This window comes from Marmota marmota, unplaced genomic scaffold, assembly GCF_001458135.2.
Source record: "Marmota marmota marmota unplaced genomic scaffold, marMar, whole genome shotgun sequence".
NCBI lineage: Eukaryota > Metazoa > Chordata > Mammalia > Rodentia > Sciuridae > Marmota > Marmota marmota.
In genome coordinates, this window is record NW_025999968.1 from 60,747,255 (window position 1) to 60,768,818 (window position 21,564).

A 21,564-nucleotide genomic window follows, 5' to 3' on the forward strand; every position below is an offset into this window, starting at 1 on the left:
TGGTGTCTGTCACCATGCACCTGCATGCACAGGGGCCTGAGATGGGGGAAGGCCCAGAGGAGTCTAGTCAGTAGCCTTCCAATGCACCAGGTTTGGTGGCTGGGACTGGTGGTGCGGAGCACAGAGCGGCTGAAGTGGGAACATGTGCGTGCATGTACCCCTACGAGCTCTGCATGTGGTCAGGTCTGACTCAGCCTCGCATGACCCCTGCTGTCCTCCCCAGGACACATCCCATGGGAGCACGCAGGAGGCAGGAGGCTTGCTGCTCAGCCAGCAGCAAAGAGGGACAGGGCAGCATGAGCTCATTAGGAAGCAGAGGGCAGTCACCTCGAACAGCTCCATGGCCCTTGCTGTCCTCAGAAACCACCGTGGAGTGGAAGCTAATTGCTGTGGCTTGGATCTGGAATGTCCCCCCAAGGCCCAAGTGTTAAAGGCTTAGTGCCCAGTGTGGTGCTGTGGGAGGTGCTGGGAGCTTCGGGAGCTGGGGCATAGTCAATAGGTCATGGTGTGTCCTCTGCAAGGGATTGGGGGGCCCTGGCCTCTTCTACTTCCTTCCTTTTGCACCTGGCTGTGAGATGAACAGGGCTCCTCTGCTCCCATTGGTGGTATACTCTGCCACCTCAGTTCCCAAAGTAATAGGGCCTGTTAATTGTGAACTGAAGCCTCCAGAACTGTCAGCCAAAATCAACCTTTCTCCTTTTTAAGTATATTTGTCTCAGGTATTGTTTTACAGTAATGAAAAGCTGACTGGCACATTAATTGATATGTAAGCTAAAGAAGACCAAGTAGAATTAGAAGCGTTTGCCTTCTACACAGCGCTTCATCTTGTTAGGTAATATCCCTCATCCTTGTCCTGACTTCCCAAAGGATCCAGATTCACCACTGCTTTGTGACTTGAGATAGTTTTGGGAGCCTTTTTACAGATACACCATTGCAATCTTCAAGCCCACCTTGGCTTAAACCACACGATGTCCTCTCCCTGTAAGCCTGAGGTGGCACCGCAGGCGCCTTTGGCTGAGCATCCCCCAGCCCCAAGTGCAGCAGCCCAGGCATTCACGCAGTGTCTCTGCTCAGCCTCCACCTGACTATTTTCCTTCTTTGCTTCTAAATGCAGATGCAAAAGACAAGCCATTTCGGCAGATTTGGGTCAAGGCTGGGTGGGGGTCATGGTCTCAAAAATTTGTCCTTAAAACAAAGGTCAGGAGTTGGAAACTGGCAACTGCTCATCCATGTTTACTTGAAGTGCGTTGGGACCTTGAATGGCACTGTTTACTCAGAGCCTGTGTCAGTGAGGACAATGTTTGGTTTCCCAGAGGCCGGGCTGGGAGGGAAGAATTCTGGGAAACCAGAATTGGGGCTAAATGCCTCTAGTCCAAACAGCAGAGGAGCCACTCCAGATGAGCGCGCTGCAGGCTGGCTGGTGCTCCGAGGACTCTCGCCGTCTCTCACCTGCGGACAGACCTGTCATGCGTCCACAGACTCTCCGGCTAAGTGAAGCAAAGTCGAGCTCTGAGACGAGACCCTGGGGAGTTCGGTTTGGCTGACTGGATTTCATTTTAAGGTTCTGAAGTCATCACCGCTGCGCTGCATTTCCTGAGTACTGCGCTGTCTCAGTGACGCTCGGGAGGAAATGCCTCACCTCACTTTATTTAGGTCTTTACCACAAAGTCCAGATGCAGGCCAGGTGTGAGGTCACTGGCTGGCTCTGCCAGGGCCGATTTACAACCAGGCAAAGGACCACTCAGTGGCAGGTCCCCACCCCTGGCGGGGCAATTGCTCTTGGACTGCTCCGTGCTGATTCCGTGTGGCCTGCCAGTGCTGGACTGTCTGGGGGACACAGGCAGGGTGACAGGAAGCCTGCTCCCTGTGCGGGCTCTGGGATCACTCGGTGCAGTGCTTGCTCCCTTCCACGATTGCCTGAGGGCAATCACCTTTCTGTGCTGGGAAAGTCAGCCCCTGCCACAGCCCAGGGACAGATGGAGTGGGACATGCTATGGGTGTGTGTTGAGAACCTGTGTCTGAGCTTTTAGTAATTGCTCCCTGGGCCTAACACCTTGATAAAAACTTTTGCCCCTTTCTTCCCTCTCCTCTTTTCCCCATAGCAAATATCATGCTAAACCAATATTTCTTAAACATCAGTGGACATAAGTCCCCTAGAGGCCTGTGACACTATGGATTCTGACTCAGCAGCACGGTGCACAAGCTCCGGGGGATGCTCAAGTTGTGACCTGGCCCTCATTCTCCTTGACTCCAGGAGTAGCTTCTCGGCTCCGCCACGTGCTGTACCCGCAGGGCTCTGGACACAGTCATCACGGATCAGCATGGAGCCACAACCTGTCTGGTCTGGCAATGGCAAGGAGTGAGGGTACAGGGGGAGACATCTGTGAGAGGCTAAGACCGACTTACCCATCATCTAGCAAGGGGTGGCTAGGAGGCCGTCAGGCTGCAGAGAGGGCACAGAGAGTGGGGCGCAGAGCGGGGGTGTCAGGGTACCAGGGTCTGATTCAAAAGAGAAGAGCCAAGGTTGGGGCAGGGCCGAGGGGCCTGGGTGTCTGCAGAGCCCTCATGTGTCCCTGTGAGTGGGCTGTTCACTCTGCCCACCTGCTTCCTGGAGCCCAAGGAGCCCTGAATGAACTGCGGCCACTCTACTGTGGGTCCAGCTCAACCACCTGGAGTGAAGGGGGTGGAAATCTGGTGGAATCAAGCACTGTGGGGCCTGAGGGTGCGTGACACCGGGTGAGCCACTGTGTCAGGGGAAGTACCTGTGGTGACAGTGGCTGATGTCTGCTTCCTCATCTCTGGTCCTGCTTCCGAGTGAGGTAGCTGTGGGCCTTCTGGTGGGGACAAGGAGGGGGAAGACACCCTCTGAGTCTGGGTGTCGCGGGACTTGGTGCTGGCTCTGGCTACCACTGCACAACTCAGGGGAATGGTCCTGGGATTGAGGGGCCAGGCTGCACCCGGCCCGGAACCAGGTGACCACCAGTCTGGATATACAAGTCCATGCACCTGGCCCTGAGCACATTCCTTCCTGCCGCATGACAGTCCCCTTGGGCCAGCTCCGATGACACCGGGTACGTGGTGTTACCATTGAAATGCTGCAGATTTTTTATTGTGGTATAAAATTGTGTCTTAGAAAATTGTTGCAAGAATAATACAAAGAAATTCCTTTACCTTCAGCAGATTTACCAGGTGCTAGCATCTCGCTCCATTTGCTCACATCTTCTCTCTAATACAATCTCTAAGCATATTTCTTTTCTTACATATGTAGTACCACCTCTGTCCATGTTCACACCTCTTCACACGTGTGTGTGCGTGTGTGCGTCCATGTATGTGTATGTATTGTGTTTAGATAAGAGGCGTCCCCCCAAAACTCATGTGTGAGACAATGCAAGAAAGTTTAGAGATGAAATGATCAGGTTGTGATACTTTTAACCTAATCAGTGCAATAATCCCTGATGGGGATTAGCTGGTGGTAACAGTAGGATGTGGCTGGAGGAGGCGGGCCAATGAGGTGTGCCTTTGGGGAATATATTTTGTCCCTGGAGTGTGGGATGCTCTCTGCTTCTTGGTGGCCATGTCCTGGGCCACTTTTTTCTGCCACACTCTTTTACCATGAAGTTCTACTTCATTTCAGTCCCAAAGAATGGAGTCAGCCATCTAAGGACTGAGACCTCTAACCCCATGAGCTCCCAAATAAAATCTTCCTCCTGTAATTGTTCTTGACAGGTCTTTTGGTCACAGCAGCAAGAAAGCTGACCAAAACAGTATGTGTGTCTGTGCCTAAATTTTGGGGAAAGAACAACTTGAAAAGAGGTTGCAGACATCTGGCTCTTATCTGCTGTTAGCTTTCTGTTGCTATGACAGAATACTGGGGAAAATAGACCCAGGGAGGGATGATTGGCCTGGCTCCTGGCCTCAGAGCTCTCAGTGCATGGTCAGTTGGCTCCATTGCTCTGGAGGTGAGGCAGATTATCTTGGTGGAGCAAAGTTGCCCAACTCATGGTGACCACGAGAGAGAGAGAGAGAGAGAGAGAGAGAGAGAGCGAGCGCGCGAGAGCGAGCAGAGACGGAGGGAGACCAAGGACCAGATGTCTTTCAAGGGCATATCCTGGTGACCTTATTCTCTGAACTAAGCCCCACCTCCTGAAGTGTCTAGCACCTCTCAATACTGCCATCATCTATGAACCCATTAGTGGATTGATCCACCAGTGAGATCAGAGCCCTCATGGTCCAATCACTTCCTAAACCCACCTCTGAATACTGCCACACTGGGAACCAGCCTTCAAAACACAAGTCTTTGGGAGACATTTGAGATCCAGACCACCACCCCCCTCCATACTTTTGGCACATATATATCCAAGAACACTGATATTTTCCTACATCACTAGCATGGCCACATCCCCAGGCCAATCCACCACTGTATCCAATACAATGCCCTTTATGACACCTTTTATCCTGCCAGGACCTTCCCCTGGACACAACAGTGCATTTGGCTGTCTTCACACAATGATATCAAGGGGAAGGATCATCTTTACTTTTTATTTAAAAAATTTTTTTAGTAAAGTGTAAAACCAGAGCCAATGGCATAAAGGTGACTTTTATTCAAAGGCTAAGAATCCACAAATCCTTCCCCTTCATCAGCAGGCAGAATCTGTGACAAGGCACCTCCCTGGCTGACCTCCTCACACGTCTGCCTCTAGGACAAGTGGACGCAGTGACCGGCTTTCGGGGTGTAGGCCACGGGGCCACGGGGCCACGGCATCCTGCACAGCCTGTTCCGCGTTTGGATTACAAAAAGGCGGCACCTGGCTCTCTGCTCTTGAGCCTGCCTTTAGGGCTGCTTCTGTGTTGAAGGGCAGATGTCTGGCCGGCTCCTTGATCAGAGGTGTAATTACAAATTTTGTTCTAACTCTGAAGAAATGAAAACTTGCCAGCTAGGTTAAAGCTGTGAATTCCCAGGTTCTGACTTGATTTTTCTGTCCTTGCATACTGAATAGTAATTCTTTGTCCCAGAGTGGTGTCGGTCACTCCCTTAACGTCCTTTCGTGACGTGCCTTCGGCTCTCTGAAGGCCTGTGTGGTGCAGATAGAGTGAGAGGTGAGAAGGTGCTGGCTCCTGGCCACAATCTGCAGGCCCTGAGCCAGGCGCAGCGTCCTGACCGGCTCTCAGGCAATCTCCTGTGGCCCACCTTGGATGTGAGCCGGGGACCACAAGCAAAGGTAAGGTCATTTTAGCCTGCCTTTTGTGTTAAAAAACAAACAAACAAAAAAAGAGGCAAAAGAAAAAGGAGACGTTTCAAAAAGCTTACTAAGTTCATTACATCTTTTACCAAGAGCAAAATGTCCAGCATGCTTTACAGGTAGGTAGGACACCCTTAAGGAACTACACGTGGCCTGGGTCACTCATGTGATTTTTCCATGGGACACTGGGGGAGGTGTTGCCTGCCTGAATGCATTGATAGTGATGGTGTAATGACAATCTGGGACACTTGCCTTCATCTGCAGAAGAGGAGACTTTAGTGCACGGTGGTGTCAGTGACACAGCAGAGCCAGGCTGTCCAAGAGGTTGCCCTGAGGTCACACCTGGAGGCTGTCACTTCAGAGGTCCCCAGCACAGGGGTCACCGTGGTTCTACCACTAATGGCAGTACTGTCATTCATTGCCACCAGAGCTGTCTGTGGGCTGCAGCTGCTCTGGGTCAGCCTGGTGTTGTGCTTTTAGGTGTAGCCCTCCTGGACGCAGCTCAACACCTTCAGGAAACCAAAGGTGGACGTTCCCATCTCCTTAGGGGCCTTGCTAAGGCTTGTTCCACATCAGGAGCCAGTGCTCCAAAGCTTGTGCTGCTTCTAGATCCATCTTGACCGCTGCTGGGCCCCTGCTGGTCCTCCTGCCCTTGGCCTCCAGACCTGTTTGCCTCTCAGGGGTCAGCTGTTCACGTGTTGCCATGAAGGAGCTTGGGGTGGGTTCACTTCTCTTAGGGGGAACTCTTGCCCTGGGAAAATGTGAACAAGAACTAATGTGCTTTGCCCTATCAATTACCTCACTTTCTCTAGTTCACTGATTTTCCTCCACGTTTTTTATTGGTGCATCTTAGCTGTACCTAAGGTGGTGGGATTTGTTGTACATATTAGTACATGCTCACGATTTAACAATATGATTTGGCCAACATCACTCCCTAGTTCACCAATTTTCGATCAACAGATTAAAAAAAAAAAAAAAAAGAAAACTGAGGCCAAAGAGCTTTTGTTGCCTGAGGTCACAGAGTTGATCATCTCTGTAGCCCAGGTGTGAGCCCCCAGGATTCAGAGACTCCTCCTGTGAGACCTTGGGGCCCACTGGAAGTTAGCCCCAGGCTAACTTCAAGGAACACTTCTTGCCTCGGTCTCACGCAGCCTCTAAGCAATGTCCACAGTTGGAATGGTGCCACGGCAGCCAGGCAGCAACCCCCAGAGTGCACACAGAGAACTTGTGCCGTGGGCTGGCTCCTGGGCCCCTCTCACCTTCTTTATGACCCTGGACCAAAGGCTTCCAGATCAATGGGCTGGGGGCACCTCAGCCCATCCTAGCAGAAGTAGGGTGTGTGATGTCCCCCAGGCCCTGGCCTCTCCTTCAGGGGGAGTGCCACGTGAGCACAGCTTGGGTGTTGTGTTCTGAAGGATGCAGGTGCAGAGTGTCTGCTGCTGTCCCCGTCCCCGAGGCTTCCTTGCCCCCTGTGGTCAATTTTCTCTTCCCTTCTGGGATTTCTCCCATTTTCAGGGTTCATTCTGCTGCCCCCCAAAACCTCAGTTTGTGCGGTGCCAGCCTTCCTGATGCTCCAAACCCAGCTGTGGCTGCAGCGGCTTCAGGCCTGCTTGAATGCTCCTGCAGTCAGGCAGCTCACCACCGCGTTCAGCTAAGAATCTTCCCCTCAGAGGACTGACTTAGGCCATCGTCCCCTAGGTAAGTGTTTGGATCTCTCCCAAATAAACAGGTGCTGCGTCTGCACAGCGACCCCTCAACACTTGCCATCGCCTTTCGTCTTCTCTGGGGAGCTGCTCCACGGGCAGCACCAAGTCCACTCCACCCTGCAGCCCCTGCCGCATGTGTCTTGTCCATCACCTGGGTAGACATCGGTCACAGTCCAGGCAGGTCCACCAGGGAGGACTTGCACTGTAGCTGGGGTTATCCTGAGGGGGAGGCTGCAGGGTGGGCAGCAGGGGGCCCAGGCCTTGCCCATGTCTCACCATGTCCCACCCTGTGCACATGGGTGTTTCCTGCTCCCTAGGGAGGAACCAGTGGGGAGAAGGAGGGGGTTGTGAGCCTGGGTGGCCAGAGGCCTCAGACAGGGGAAGGAGGAGCAAGGAGAGCCCAGAAAGAAACCATAGAGCACTGCCTGGTAGCAGGATGTCCATTGGGCCACAGGCACGACCCTGAAGTGTCGGGAGCAGGAAGACAAGTCAGGGCCTGGTGCTTGGGACGTCTGTGTGGGAATGCTGGGCAGCAAGCCGGCCAGATGCAGGTGGTGTGGGGGCTCTGCCCTTCCTCCCCTGGGCATGGGTGCTACCTGCAACACTCTGGTGTTCCTAGGCATGAGGGCCAGCCACAGACGTCTCCACTGGAGTTCCCCGGTGCGCAGACAGTGATAAGCTTGCAGGACAAGACCCCAGAGTTGGACCTGTGGTTAGAGGCAGCCGGGGAGCTCTGTGAGGGACAGACGGGAGGCACAGACTGGCCCAGCCTTCCAGTGGCCGACCACCGCCCCTCATTTCCCCTCTTCCTTCCTCTCTCCCTTCCTTCCTTCCTTCCTTCCTCCCTTCCCCTCTCAATTCCTTCCTAGAAAGATACTGCATTCCCAAGAGGATACAGTGGATGACCAAAGGCCACCCATAAAATTAACCAAGGGAGAGACTGAATCAGGGTGTATCTTGCATCCCGAGGTTTCAGTTCTGGAAGGCTCCACAGAGCTCGCTAGGACCCTCCCTTGGTAGGGTGGAGGTCACCATGACTGCAGTCTTGGGGCTGGCACGAGCAGAGCTGACCGGGCCAGCTGCCTTCCTCCTGCATGCCATGATGAACCCAGGGAAGAGGGGCCGCAGGAAGACTCTCATCTGGGAGGCTGGACAGAATTTCAGACGGCCCGAGCTCACCTTCTTGCACCCCCAGGTTGCCCAACAGTGGCCTCAGAATAGTCTGGGTGATCTTGAGGGCGAGTTGCTTGATGCGTTTGTATGGGTTCTAGCATCCAGAGGTGTGGTCTTCCATGAACCAGATCTCGCTCTTGGCACGAGCATTGCTGCTCATGGTCCTGGGGGCTCCTTCTGGTCTCCTGGCTGCCAGTGGCCTTGGGTCCTTGGTGTGCAATTGCCCACTCTCTGCCTGCTCCCTGGGCCCTTTCCACTCTCTTATCAGGACACTCACTGGGGGCAGGGCCCACCACAGTCCAGGATCACCGTCCTTACCATAATCATCTCCGTGAAGGCCCTCTTTCCAAATAAGACCACATCCTGTGATTCTGGGTGGACATGAATGTGCAGGGGACACTCGTCCAACCCACTGCCGCCCTCGACTGCCTGTACTCTTCCTTCTCTCTTCCCCCCAGTCTGTTGGTCTTCTCTTTTCTGTTGAGTGAGTCCAGCAGGCTACCTGCCAGTCTCAGCTCAGGCATGTGACCCCTTCCTTTGGGGATGGAAAAGCATTCTCTTTGGCCTCGCCAGTCAGCCAGGCATTCCAAGCTGGTCTTTCCATTTGGGGCTTCTCATCAGTTGGTCTATGGTTTATACAAATCCCAGACCGTGGAACGCTCTTGGTAAACACTCTCCCACTGACTCTGAAAATGCTGGCCCTGGGGCCTGAGACCCCCCTTCCCCAGGAGAGCCGGGCTGGGCTTTCTTCACAGATTTCGGGGCTTTTGGAAAGGGCGTGTTTTTCCTAACTCACTTCAAATGCCTTTCTTAACAAAACCTCGGAACCTTTGGAAAATGGAAAAGCAGTAGCTCATCTGGAAGGAAATTCCAAGTTTTAAGAACCTGCAACCAAATCCTTGGCATCCGCGGCTGTCCTTGGCGGGCATCTCTGGCCGCCGGGTGCGTCTCCAGCCAAGACTTCTTCATCTTGTTCCGTTGGTGGTCTATGTTTAAATTCCTGCTCAGAATTTTTCCAGTGGGCCTTCTTCTCCTCCAGAAAAAGTCCATGTGTGGTGCCAGCCCTGCGTCCGGTCCTGGTTCTCTGACGTCTGACCGTTCCGCGTGGCTGGAAACTCAGAGCAGGCGGTGGAGGGGAAGGCGGGCAGTGGCAGAGGCCGGGTTTGAGTGAGTCATTGCCAGTCTTCATGGCGTAACGGGGAGTCATTCCAGGTTAGCGGTTTGTAAAGTGGTCAGCTCCAAGGGGAATAGCCACCCCCGGGGAATTTTAAATATATAACATGACATCAAAGACCAAAGGTGCCCCAGGGCATGGGTTTCTCAGCAGGGACCAGCAGGCTCACACTCGGATGCCCTCAGAAAGCAGGTGAAGAGACCTGCTAAGAGCCACTTTCCCCACTTGGGATCTCCATTGGATGGACACGAAGCCTGTGTGAGCTGTCACTGCCTGTCCCTCTGGCCACACTTGTCCTGGGTGGCCCCGCTGTGGTTCAGCTGAGAACTCTGCTTCCTGAGGATGAGGAGAGTGGGAGAAGCTGTCTGGGAGACACTTTTATGTGTTCCTGTCTCTGGGGATCCCCTAATGTGCCTGTGAACTGACCCCAACTGTTTATGCAACATTTTTTGAGCACCTGGTGCATACCAGGAGATGATCTTGGGTCATGATTCCCTTTCCTGTGTTGTCCCATCCATCAGGGCAAGGTTGTTGTAAAGGACAAAGGACAAAGGGGACAAGGACGTGAGGAGGTGAGGAGCCACGTGCCTTGGGTGTGGGGAAGGAGCACCCTGTGGCGAGGACAGGTGGGCAGTGGGGAGGAGTCAGTGTTGGAACTGGGTTGATTGGATCAGCACTTGTCCCCTGTTGGTCTGACCCTGACTGACAGCCTGAAGTCCTCCGTGAGTGTTAGCCTCAGGTCGGGCCCTAATGTGAAGCCTGAACTTGGCCTCTGACCTCAGCTGGCCGTGGACCTGGACCAGTCCCTGTGGCTCAGCTCTGCCTCAGCTCTGGCTCTGTGAATCTGCCCCTTACCCAAAGATCCCTGGATGACCCTTGCCACTCAGCCTTCCAGGCTCGGGGTTCCTGCCCCACCACCCTGGAGGACCTCCCCGAGGCCGGCTCCTAACCCAGCCCTGCTTTCCCTCCATGCATCTGTGCTCTGAGATCCACACTGTCACCCACTCACCACCGCTGGGCCACTGTGAGCACCAGCCTAGCTCAGGCCTCGTGTCCCCTGCTGTAGTCCCTGTGGAAACAGCTCCTGCAGTGCTAGCCAGCTCTGCTCTGGGTCCAGCGTGGCTCACCCTCGACCCCTCCTGCCTGTCTTCCTGAAAGTTAGCTAATGGCAAGGCGTCTTTGGCTGAGGCCTCACACTTGGCTGGTGACTGGCATTGCACATGTCATAAGGTAAGCATGATCATAGGAGGGGGAAAGAAGCTGCTCCTCCGGGCAGCAGGGATGACACCAGGGTCCATGAATGATGGCTCCCAGTGCCAGCTGCCAGTAAGCCTCATGGTGACTTGCTGCAGACTAGGACTCAGGCTAAGACCTTCCCAGGCCACTCAGAACGTGAGAGGTGGTCAGGTTAGACCTGCATCCATGGGGCTGGCTGGTCCTGCTCTGTCCACACACCGTGGCCCTGCTGTGCTTCTCAGAGCTGGGTGATCACTTGTCCACCTGCTGTTGAAGTCATCAGGTCCTGGAGGAGCTGCCCTTCCTCTGAAGCTACCGTCTCAGGTGCAGAGGTTGGGGACCTTGGAGGGCTTCCCCGGGCAGCGTCCCTTGTCACAGCTTCTGGGCAAGGCAGTCCAGGGCTTAACAGTCCTCGCCATCTGACCTGAATTCCTCCTGCTGTAATTTAAGTCAACCTTCTCTGACTCGGCCCCGAGTGACACCAAGGCCTCGGTCCTTTGTCACTGCCCCCCACCCCCTGCCCCTAAATGCAGCACCTGTGCACAGGCACTGGAGGTGACTGAGGCCTGCTATTGCTGGCACTCTGCCTCAATGTCCACTTCAAGAACGCTGCAGCTCTCAGACGCCACATGGTCCTGGGGACCTGGTGGGAGGTGGGGGAGGGCCGGTCTGGCTTGGTAGTCGGCAGCTGCATGAGAGCCTTGTGGTCCGGGCTCCAGCTCCATTTGTTACTGTGTGGACCAGGCTCCCAGCCCCAGGGCCTTTGAGGCTGTCTCTCAGGAAGGCCCTGCTGACCCCATTCCTGGAGGTCCCAGCTTTTGTGCCATGGGCTCTTGGGCACGTTGGTTTGGAATTATGTTCATTGTCAGTCTTTCCCCTGGGACAGCCATAGCAAAGTTCCAGAAACTGGGACCTAAATAACAGGGAGTTATTCTCTCACAGTTCTGGAGGCTGTTTTCAGGGCTCTGCTCCCTCTAAAGGTGCGAGGGGATCCTTTTGCCCCCAGCTCCTCTGGTTGCTGGCCATTCTGCACCCCTTGGCTCTCAGGGCCCTGCTCCAGGCTCCTCCGGTTGTCACACAGCCGGGTGCTGTGTCCCTACTTCCCTCTTCTATAGGAACCCAAGCCACACTGCCAGAGGGCCACCCTACTCCAGTGTGGCCTCATCATAACTTGATCACATCTGAAGAGACCCTGATCTCAAGGAAGGCCACGTTCACAGGTATGGAGGTCAGGTCACACACACATCTTTTGGGAGCCACAGTTTGATCACCAAAGGCTTCCAGGGACTTAGTGAGCCCGCCCACGGCCGACTGCCCAGGAGTGCCCAAGGAAGGCGGGCTGAATGCTGAGGAAGGCGTGAGCCCCGGAGCAGAGCGCTGACCCCCCCCACAGGTGGCAAATGAGCTCCTCATCCAAGAGAAGTCCCACAGGTGCCGCCATCGCCCCTTTTCTGGTATATTCGATCTTCCAATGTGGGTGTTCTGCATCATCGTCTCCCCACCACCACCCTTCCTCCTGCTCTCGCTTCCTGTTTTCTGCCTCTCCTCTGAGCTGTTCCAGAAGTTGAAACTGCCGGGGCTGAGCCCGACTTGAGAAGGTGTGCTTTCTTCTTCGAGTGAGAATCAGCGACGGAGCAGTCTCCTCGCTCCATCCCACACGCCCTGCAGCTTGCACAGGGCGCAGCCCCTGACCACTGCGGGGGCGGGCGGTGCCAAGGCGCCTTCTCCTGCCGGGCCCCCTTCACTGTGGGCAGGACCAACCCTTCCCAGCTGCACCTCCAAGGCGGCTCTGGGCTCGTCGCAGCAAATCCACAGGATTGGTGTCACTTTAACCACATCAACTTAGGCTCCCTGCACGGCTGTTTTGCAGGACCAGTTGCCTCTGCCCACGTGGGGCCATGGCACTCAGTGGGCAGACGGGGCAGATCTGGCTCTGGATTACCCCCAGAGCTGGGCTTCTGGCATTTTCTCTGGCCTGCTGAGGCTGCTGACCCAAACTCTGGGACCACACAACAGGGATAAAGGCGTTCAGACTCAACTAATGTTCCCCAAACCACTCACTGTTGACGTTACAAGAGGCAGACTGTGAGAGACTGTCCAGATGGAAGTGGGGAAGGTCTCGCAAACAAGGGGGCAGGGCTGTGTTCAGCACCGCAGGGACCCTGAGCCAGAGTGGCCGGGACGGTGCTCCAAGCCCCATACACACCTGTCCTCGCAGGCCAGAGGAGGGCAGACACCCTGGATCAAAGGGAGGACCTCACAGTGTGGCTGGCAGAGAGAGGAGAGCTGGGCAGTCAGAGACTCCAGGGATCGACTCTCTGATAGCCCGTGGAGATCTCTGCTGAGACAGCCTGCCACGCACACCACAGCCCCAGCAACCCCAGGCCCAAGGCCACAGCCAGGTTATTTCAGATCAACACGGGTCCCGATACACCTGTCAGCCCACAAGTCCCACATGCACTGAGCATCTCTCATTGTTCACCCCAAGTGAACTGTCCTGGACTGGGGGCTGGCCCCATGTGGAAGAGGGGAGGCGGGGCTGAGCAAGAGGTCATGGTGGGAAGACGCCATCCCAGGGTACCAGGACTGAGAGGAGGCCACGCTCTGACCAACAGGGAAGCGTCCTGGGGCCCCATAACAAAGCACCACAGAGGCTTCAACAACAGAGCTCTGTTCTCCCGCAGGCCTGAGACCAAGGTGTGGGCAGCGCTAGTGCCCCTGGAGGCGCCAAGTGCATTTGTCCCTTGTGTCCCCTGCCTTCTGGAGTTGCCGACCCTCCCTGCCTTTCATGGACTGCAAACGCACCTCCACTCCCTGCCTCCTGTCCCTTGTGCATCTCATCTCCCTCTCCTTTCTCCTAGGAAGACATCCGTCATTGGATTTAGGGTCCACCTTAATCTGGGATGGCTCACAAAGACCCTGTTTCTAAATAAACTCGTGTTCACAGGTGCCAGGAGCTAGGGCTTGGACATTTTTTGTAGGAACTCTTGTTCATCTTGCTACTTAAGTGACCTTGACCAAGGGCGTCTCCCATTTTCCATTGCAAACAGTCCTGGGTTGACTGGGCAAGGGCTCTCAACTTGCAGGCCTCTGGAGTCCCCCCAGATGCCACCCTGAGATCCCCAGGGCTGGGGCTGGGCATTGGTATTTCCTAGAAAGCTTCTCAGTTGTGACGGATCCATCCTGGTGTCCACAAGACTCTCTGATGTAGGTGGTGAAGGCTCTTCATTCTAAGAGACGCCTGAGTCCAAGGCGAAGTGGGACAGTTAGTCACCAAATCCCATCAATCCCCAGGGCAGGTGGATGGAAGCTTTTGGACCTGACCCCCGTGGAGATATTCGTACCTCTCAGACCAGAGGCTGGGGCTTGGTCAGCCTGCTTTCTATTGCTATAGCAAAATACTGGAGGTTGAGTTAAAAAAAAAAAAGGAGGTTTATTTAGCTTATAGTTTGGAAACTGAAATTCCAAGGCCAGAAGCTCCAGGTATTGGGCCTCTGGTGAGGATCCTGAGCTCCAGCACAGGAACCTCTGGGGGCACAGCTGGGCTGAACCACTCCATAGACTCCGTGATTCCCGCCTGGCCCGCTCGCTCCCCCTCCCTGCAGCCGCAGGGTGGCATTGCCCAGGTGGAGGGTGTGCGCCCAGCTGTGTCTCAGAGCTACAACCAGAGAAGGAGGGTCTTTTAGAAGCTGTGGGGCACCCCAGCCTCCTCAGGGCAGAGGAGAGCATCTAGAGAAAGTCGTCTTACCCTCCCGTGGCGTGGGACACCTGCTCCAGACCGCCTTGCCTTGCCCTCCTCCCCCAGATGTCTGGGCCTCTCCCTGAGTGGCTCTGAGGGTGCAGGTTCCCTCAAGAGCCTCTGGAGGACACAGCAAGGGCAGGTGCCACAGCTGTCACACCAGGGCCCGGGCTGGCATCTGTCCCCCACTCCCTGCATAGGGGATAGGGACAAGAGGTCAGGAAAGAGGCAAGCTGACCCAGAAGGGAGCCTGCGTTGAAAGGAGGATCCCCAGGAAATCTGTGACAGCCTTGCGGAGGAGCTGGAGGCTATCTCCTCGGTGGCCCCCATTGTACTCCAAGAAGCCCTATCTTGGTGCCTGTGATCGCCAGGGTGCTGCCTGCAGTGGGCAGGAAGCCGGCTCAGCTTAGTCCAGGCCTCTTCCCAATCCAGACTTTTCCAGTTTCACGAATCTGCTGTCTGGCTCATCACCTGCCACTGTCCTATCCTGCTAGTGCTTCATGGAAATGAGCCTCGACTGCTGAGCTCTCGGAGAGGGGACTTCTCCGCCTCCACCTGCGTCTCCCCTGCTCCTGGACTCCAGTGGGACAAGGGACTCTGAAGTCAGGACAGTGCAGGTGTCTCCAAGTCCCCACTTCCACCAGGACAGCTCCCTCGCATGGAGCTGCTGCCGGCCATTCCTCCTTCCCTCCGGGCTGGCGTCCCCCACCTCGGCAGCCCTCCCTCCTCTCCCAAGGGAAGGTGGCTGTGTGGTTGCCTGGGGACAGGATCCCAGAGGAGGCTGCAGGCTATTAGTGGTGCCTCCTCACCCTCCCAGCCCGGACCAGTGGGAGGACTTCACGTTGGTGTGCTTGTCTGTCTCTGGGACACGACTGCCATGATGTGGAACCACCATCAGGGCAGACACACTTGAGCCACAGGGTGGCGACAGATGTGCCATTTTGCATTGGTGTGTGCAACCTCTGTGAGCACACACAGGTCGCAGGACTCAGACCCCAAGTGAGGAAGGGCCGTCAGGGGGGACCCATGCTCTCCCTGTAATGGAGGAGATGAACCATGGCAGCTTCTGCTGAGGCTGTCCAGGCCTCACCTTATGTCTGTGCGTGTGTGCAGATGTGAGCGAGCAGGCATGTGTGTAAACGTGCACGAGCTAGCATGAGTGCTGAGTGTGAACAGGTGTGAGAGCTGCATGTATGTGAACATCGGTGGGTGTGAAAGTGAATTGTGAGCATGTGTCAGTGTGTGAGGGAGCTGGTGGGACCGAGCCTGTGTGTGTGCATGGGTGTGTGAACCCTTCAACTGCACCCCGTGGCTTCCCCTGTTCTCCTGCGTGTGGACACTGGGTCAGCAGGATGCTGGTCTGTCTGATGGACATGCTGCTCTCTGATGGACACATCCTGGCCGTGCTGACTCTGAACAAGACCATCCTTCCCTGCTGGCCACAGGGTGAAGCTGCTTCGCCTAACAAGGCAAAGTGGAAAGTCCCCACGGTCATCTGTGCCTGAGCATGGACTCACCGAGCACAATCACACCCTCACTCACACACGCTCACTCACATACCCACACCTTGCACCTGCACACACACTCAAACATGCTTACACTCATGTATACTCACACACTCACAAACACACACCCATACAGTCACACACGCACTCTCATGCTCACTCACACCCACTCACTCACAATAACACTCTCACGAATAACACTCAGTCATGCACACACCCAACACATGTGCACACACACCCAACGCATGCGTGTGTGCGCGCACACACACACACACACACACACCTTTTACTGTACCTTTATGGAGGAGTGATTGACAGGAAGACCTGTTAGTCAACAGCTAGAAACTGTTAACTTGGTTCTTTTTTGATGACAGACAGGTATTTAACGATAGAGAAAGCATGAGGACATTCCAGACTCCACCAAGTCCTCAGTGCGACGTCCTGCCCTCCCTGTGCTGGGCTGGAGGGTGCAGTGCTCTCTCCAGAGGGACCGGCAGGCCGTGGAGTGGAGTGGGAGGCAGGGGCCAGGCTGGGGTCCCCTCCCTCACCACGTGCCTTCCTGAACCGCGGTCCCCTTCCTGGAACCCACCTGGTGAAGGACCTGCGCTGTAGGGCGGTAGAGAATTGCAGGGAAAAGAAGTTTTAAACTTTAATGTTGTCCCTGATTCACCTCCACATGCTGTGGAAACTTCCTGTATTGTACAAACTTCCCGAGAGAGGGTAAATGTGGTATTATAAAGAAGATTCAGCTTGCATTTTAAATGTCTAAATTTACTCAAATTTTAATTAATTGTCATTTTCTTTTTTTTTAAAGATAGAGAGAGGGAGAGAAGAGAGAGAGAGAATTTCTTAATATTTATTTTTCAGTTTTTGGTGGACACAACATCTTTTATTTTATTTTTATGTGGTGCTGAGGATCGAACCCAGCGCCCTGCGCACACCAGGCGAGCGCATTACCGCTTGAGCCACATCCCCAGCCCTAATTTTCTATTTATTCTTCTAATGCTAATCAAATTAATTTCCTCGAACATGAGAGTTTTAGAATCGATTCTTTCCTTATTAAACTCTTTCTTTTTAACCTGTATTACAGCACAGTTATGGGTCGGTCCTCACGAAACTCGGGTCTTCTGTAAAGGGTCTTGCTGTCCTCCAGGGAACCCCTGTGCAGGGCCCTTGGCTGTGGTTATTTCCAGCTTCTCTTTAAAGTTCTTGCCATGGCATCTGACACTCAGCCATTAGCCATGCAAGCGCAGCAGTGAGTCGTTGGGGAGATGAACCTGCAGAGAATAGAAGACATGGCAACGTGGGCATGGGCATCGGGTGGAAGGCCCCTGGGAGAGAACAGCTCTGTATTTAGGACACAAGGGGATTACTGAGCTGGACAGCCAGGGGGCCCCTGTACCTACCCTGTGGTCTTCTCCGAGAAGCCAACAGCTTTCAATACCAAGTTACAAAAAGCGCAAAGGCTTTGTGGGCTAGAGAGGGTTTGACATGAAATCTAAAAATCCATCTCACATGTAACATGACAGTTACTGAAATAAAAATGCCTCCTACAATTCCACCACCTCAACAGGCTTTCTCTTCTTCCCTTGATCTTCTCTGGGTTTCATCCACTTTCATATAAGGTTGGGGTTGATTTCTTTCTGTAGGCAGTTGTATGAACTTTTGTTTTGAGTTCACAGTGCTCATTTTTTCTTAATGCTGGTAAAACATCTTCATGGTGGGCATTTCCCGATTCTTTAATATTCCATCCTCTGCAATAATTCATTTTCCCCCCACTTGTGGCTGTTCCACGGGTGATTTTCCATTCCAATCACGGGTAGTGAGCGTCTCTGTGAGCACAGCCCAGTGATCCCCAGGAGAAGGGTCTGGTGGGACTGGTGAAGTCCCACTCATGACTTCTGAGCTGTATTGTGGAGCTGTGTGAAGGGTGCCTTTCTGAGTCTGATGTACCACTTTGATTTGACGCTGTTTTCTCCTGCCAGTTTGCAGTGATAGGGTAAGAGAATACTTTGCACTTGGTGGGGGGACACAGATTTGGGTTTGCAATGCATTTTCTGGGTAACAATGAGATGGAACTCAGCGATGAGACTGGAGATGTTGGCTGCTCACCTTTCCTAAAAGATGCCATCTGCTTGGAGCAAGAATAGTCTGTGATCTGCAGGAGCCCCCAGGGAAACAGCGGTAGCAGGCGGGCATTGATGAGCAGGCATAAGGGACTGCTCCCAGCAGATGCTCCCTCTGAAGCCATTGCCATCACCAGCAGCACAGGGGACAGAGGGCCTTTTCTTGGGGCCCAGGCGACGCAGGCCCTTAGTGCCCCTCCAAAGACTCAGACTGCTGCGTTGGAAGCCCTGGGTCCTGCGTGGCCCCTGCCCCCAAGGATGCCCGTGACCCTGGGGCTGGTCCTGCTGGCTTTGACCAGTGCGGTGGGTCAGAGCCAGGCCAGCAGCTTTACAGGTGAGGCATCTGGGCTCAGCGTGGGTGGTTCTTGAGGAAGGGGCTCCTTGGGAGAGGGTCTCATGAGGATGGCACCTATGGGGACACTGTGTCTTCTATGAGGGGTGGACCTGCTCCTGGATGGCCAAGCTGCATAAGTAGGGGAGCACCCTGCAAGCTTCCAGAAAGAGGGCTCCTTCAGTGCCAGTGTGCCTCTGGGGGTCCCGGGGATCCATGGGGTTAAAATGCAGATTCAGAGCTGGCAGGGGGCAGGGTGGGGCCTGAAACTGCATTTGTGCGGGTGATGAAGGTGTGGTAGATCTCCTTGGACCCCCGCTGGGACAGCAAGCTCTTAGAGCAAGCTCTTAGAGATTATCCTGGACCTCAGGGTATTGAAGTCCTTGATCATAGGTCAGGACCCAGGAACCAGAGATGTTAGGGCTTGCCCTTCGCCACCCAGCTCCTAAGTGCAGAATTACTGCCATGGAGTGAGGGGTGGGTGAGGGCACCGGCAGGAGCCTCAGGAGACACAGGGTTTGTAGAGCTGCAGGGCTGGGGTGTCGCTCAGGGCAGAGTTCACAGTTAGCACACTGGGTTCCATGCCCAGCACCGCAAACAGACAGAAACCCGTGGATTTCTGAAACCACAGATTGCAAGAAATTGAGATTCCAAGCCTTAAAATTATTTCCTCTTAAAACTCTCTCACTCAGTTGGGAGTCTAAAGAGACCCACGCTGTCTCCAAATCAACTACAGCTTCTTTGCAGACAGGAGCGGGCGCACGTGTGTGTGTGCATGGTGAGAATGAGAGCCTGTGATCGTGTGCGGGTGTGTGCACATGTATGAGCTTGTGTGAGCATGTGCATGTGCACACACATGTGCCGGCTGAAGGGCCCTCCTGGCCATTAGCTGGGACCCATAAAGAGCAGGTGGAGCCAGGGGGCTCTCTAAACACTACATACTGTGGCCTTGGTGGACACCTCACTTTAGGTGAAGGTGAAACCCTCTATAGCCACCTGATGCTGGGCACCTGGGGCTTCGTCCTGCTCAGCATGGCCACTAAGTTTGAGCTGGGTTCGTTCTGCCACTCTCTCACCCTCTCCTAGTCATATCTGAGTTTTTGGCCAACCCCCCCCCCACCCATGACCCCAACTTCTCCTGTCCCATCCCATGTCACCAAGGCTCTGTGCTCTCCAGAGCAGACTGGACCTACATTTGGCAGAGGAGCAACCAGGTCGCCCCCGACCCACAGAGTCCCCTGAGGAGGGTGACTGGGATGCAGCATCCCCCAGGAAGGTGGCCGCTTGTCCTCTGTGGCTGGAGAGTCTTGTTCTCCTCCCTGGGGCTCCACCCAGAATAAGGCTGCACCCCTTCCGTCAGCCAGTCCACGGCTGGCTCTGTCCAGTTTCTTACTGGTTCTCACTATCTGCATGTTTGTGAGTCACCCAAAAGTCCAGGGCAGGTGTCTTCAGAGGTGCCATCCTGGGGTGGGGACAAAGGCAGTTGCTCTTCTTAGGATTATTTCTGCCCCTGTCTATGAGTTCCTCCCAGCAACCCACCGAGTTGCTCTTGGAGGGAAATAAGTGGTGGCATTGGCCCTGCCCGCAGGCTGTAGTCTAGTGGGGTGGAGAGCTTGAGGCTGAGCATCTGAAGATGCGGGCACCGGCCAGCCGCTCCTTCAGCCCATACCCGAGTCCAGCACACAGAGCCCCTGCTGGGTGCTATGGGAGTTGAGGGGAGTCCATCTCCAGTTAGGGTCACCTCTTGAGCTTTTGGGGGTTAGCACCTGAACATATTTTGGAGGAACACAATCCCCCCTAAGCAGCTTCAGTGACATGAGGTGACAGAGGCTCCCTGGGAAGAGGGGAAGCCCCAGGAGCCACCTGGGGGGAGACAATGACAAAGGGGCAGAGGGCTGGCAGATGTCACCTGTGCCTAAGTCTCAAGAACAGAGTACTCATATTGACAAAGGATCAATGGGCGTCACGTAGGAGCCAGGCTCCAGGGCAGAGATGCTCAGGACCTGACCGGGTCAGCGGGAGGCTCTGTCTAGAACAGGGTGACGTGATCTCCGTCCTCCATGACAATAGTGACAGTTGCAGTGAACTTCATCATCTGTGCACCTTTCACATGTGGCTACATATTTGTTATTTATCTGATTGGATTTTATTGCACAAAAGTTGTCACTGTCTTCTGCCTGGCCCGAGCAGGCCCCTGGCAGGAGGGAGGGAGTCGCTGCCTATCCGTGTTCCACATGCCCAGTCTGAGGCTCACGAGTCAGGTGTGCACGAGATTCTACACTGCAGAACCAGAAACGTGCAGTAGACAACGGGACGGGACCTCCTGGTTTTGCTCCTTCAGCATCTTCACTGTCGGAGCCCTGGCTGCAAGGAGGTGGGAGTGGCCTGGGTGGCGGCTCACTCTAAGGAGGGTTTTTTAGCCTGCAGACAGATGTTGATGCACCATTCCTTTCAGTCTGGTGCAAACCCCATGACTCTCGGTGCACAGAGGCCAAGGCTGTGGTTGGGCAGGCGGCGGGGCATGAGCGGCCCTAGTGAGGCGATCCTGTCCGCTGGCTGTGGCAGAGGTGGCCATCCATGAACCCACGTTGATATGACGCTTTGGTCCCACCTCTTTTCCCACTCCCTCATAGAAAAAGGCCTGTCCTTGCTGAGCTACCAGCTGTGCAGCTACCTGGAGACCCGAAGCGTCCCGAGGGTGGAGGCTGTCCAGATTTCCCACGTTGTCCACACGTCCTGCGGGGGCTGGATCCCCTGGAGGTGGTGCCCCAAGACTGTTTACAGGACACAGTACCTGACGGTGGAGGTCCCCGAGTCCAGGAACGTGACTGACTGCTGCAAGGACTATGAGCAGCTCGGCTTCTACTGCGTCCTGTGTGAGTCCAGGGTGCAAGGAGCTGGCAGGGGCAGAGAGGGAGTCTCTGGGACTGTCATGTGCCTGCTGTCAGCACTGAACTGTTTAGGTCTTGTGCATTAGGGTCATCTGAAGGGGGTCACAGGCCCCAACCCCAGAGCTCCGAGTCTGTGGGTCATGATGAAAGGCAAGAGTTGGCCTTCCCGGCCTGTTCCCAGGTGGTACGGAGGCTCTGTGGCCCTCAGCCTGGACGGACGGCACACCCAGGGCCCAGGAGCTGTAGACCTGCCTGAGCTCGGAGGCTGTGCAGGCTCCTCCCCAGCAGCACAGTCCTCTCCTTTTAAAGGTCATGGTTAGGTGATGTGAGTTCCAGCTCACGTCCTAGCCTGAACCCTACGGTGGCCCGGAGGGCCAGCCTCCCCCATCACTGCCCAGAGGCCACGTCCTCCTGCCTCCACCCTGCAGTGTGAAGCTGCTGCT

General features: G+C 54.9%; 1 protein-coding gene and 1 long non-coding RNA gene across 5 annotated transcripts in view; both read left to right on the forward strand.

Moving 5' to 3' along the window:
- Nucleotides 1-1,391: 1,391 nt before the first annotated feature.
- LOC107136500 lies at nt 1,392-13,479 on the forward strand. Of its 4 annotated transcripts, none has more exons than XR_007347817.1 (3): nt 1,392-6,938; nt 9,159-10,853; nt 11,645-13,479. It is a non-coding gene; the product is annotated as an uncharacterized LOC107136500 (long non-coding RNA). The 4 variants fall into 4 exon arrangements; XR_007347818.1 differs by having other exon boundaries at nt 9,159-9,286; nt 9,815-13,479; XR_007347816.1 differs by having other exon boundaries at nt 1,392-5,219; nt 6,756-6,938; nt 9,159-13,479.
- A 4,678-nt stretch (nt 13,480-18,157) lies between these two features.
- The window catches only part of Umodl1 (uromodulin like 1), a 52,779-nt gene continuing 49,372 nt past the window's right edge, over nt 18,158-21,564 (forward strand). Inside the window, exons 1-2 of the mRNA XM_048803708.1 lie at nt 18,158-18,233; nt 20,864-21,106. Of these exons, the coding sequence (XP_048659665.1) occupies nt 18,158-18,233; nt 20,864-21,106 (319 nt within the window). The remainder of the gene's footprint in view (nt 18,234-20,863; nt 21,107-21,564) is intronic.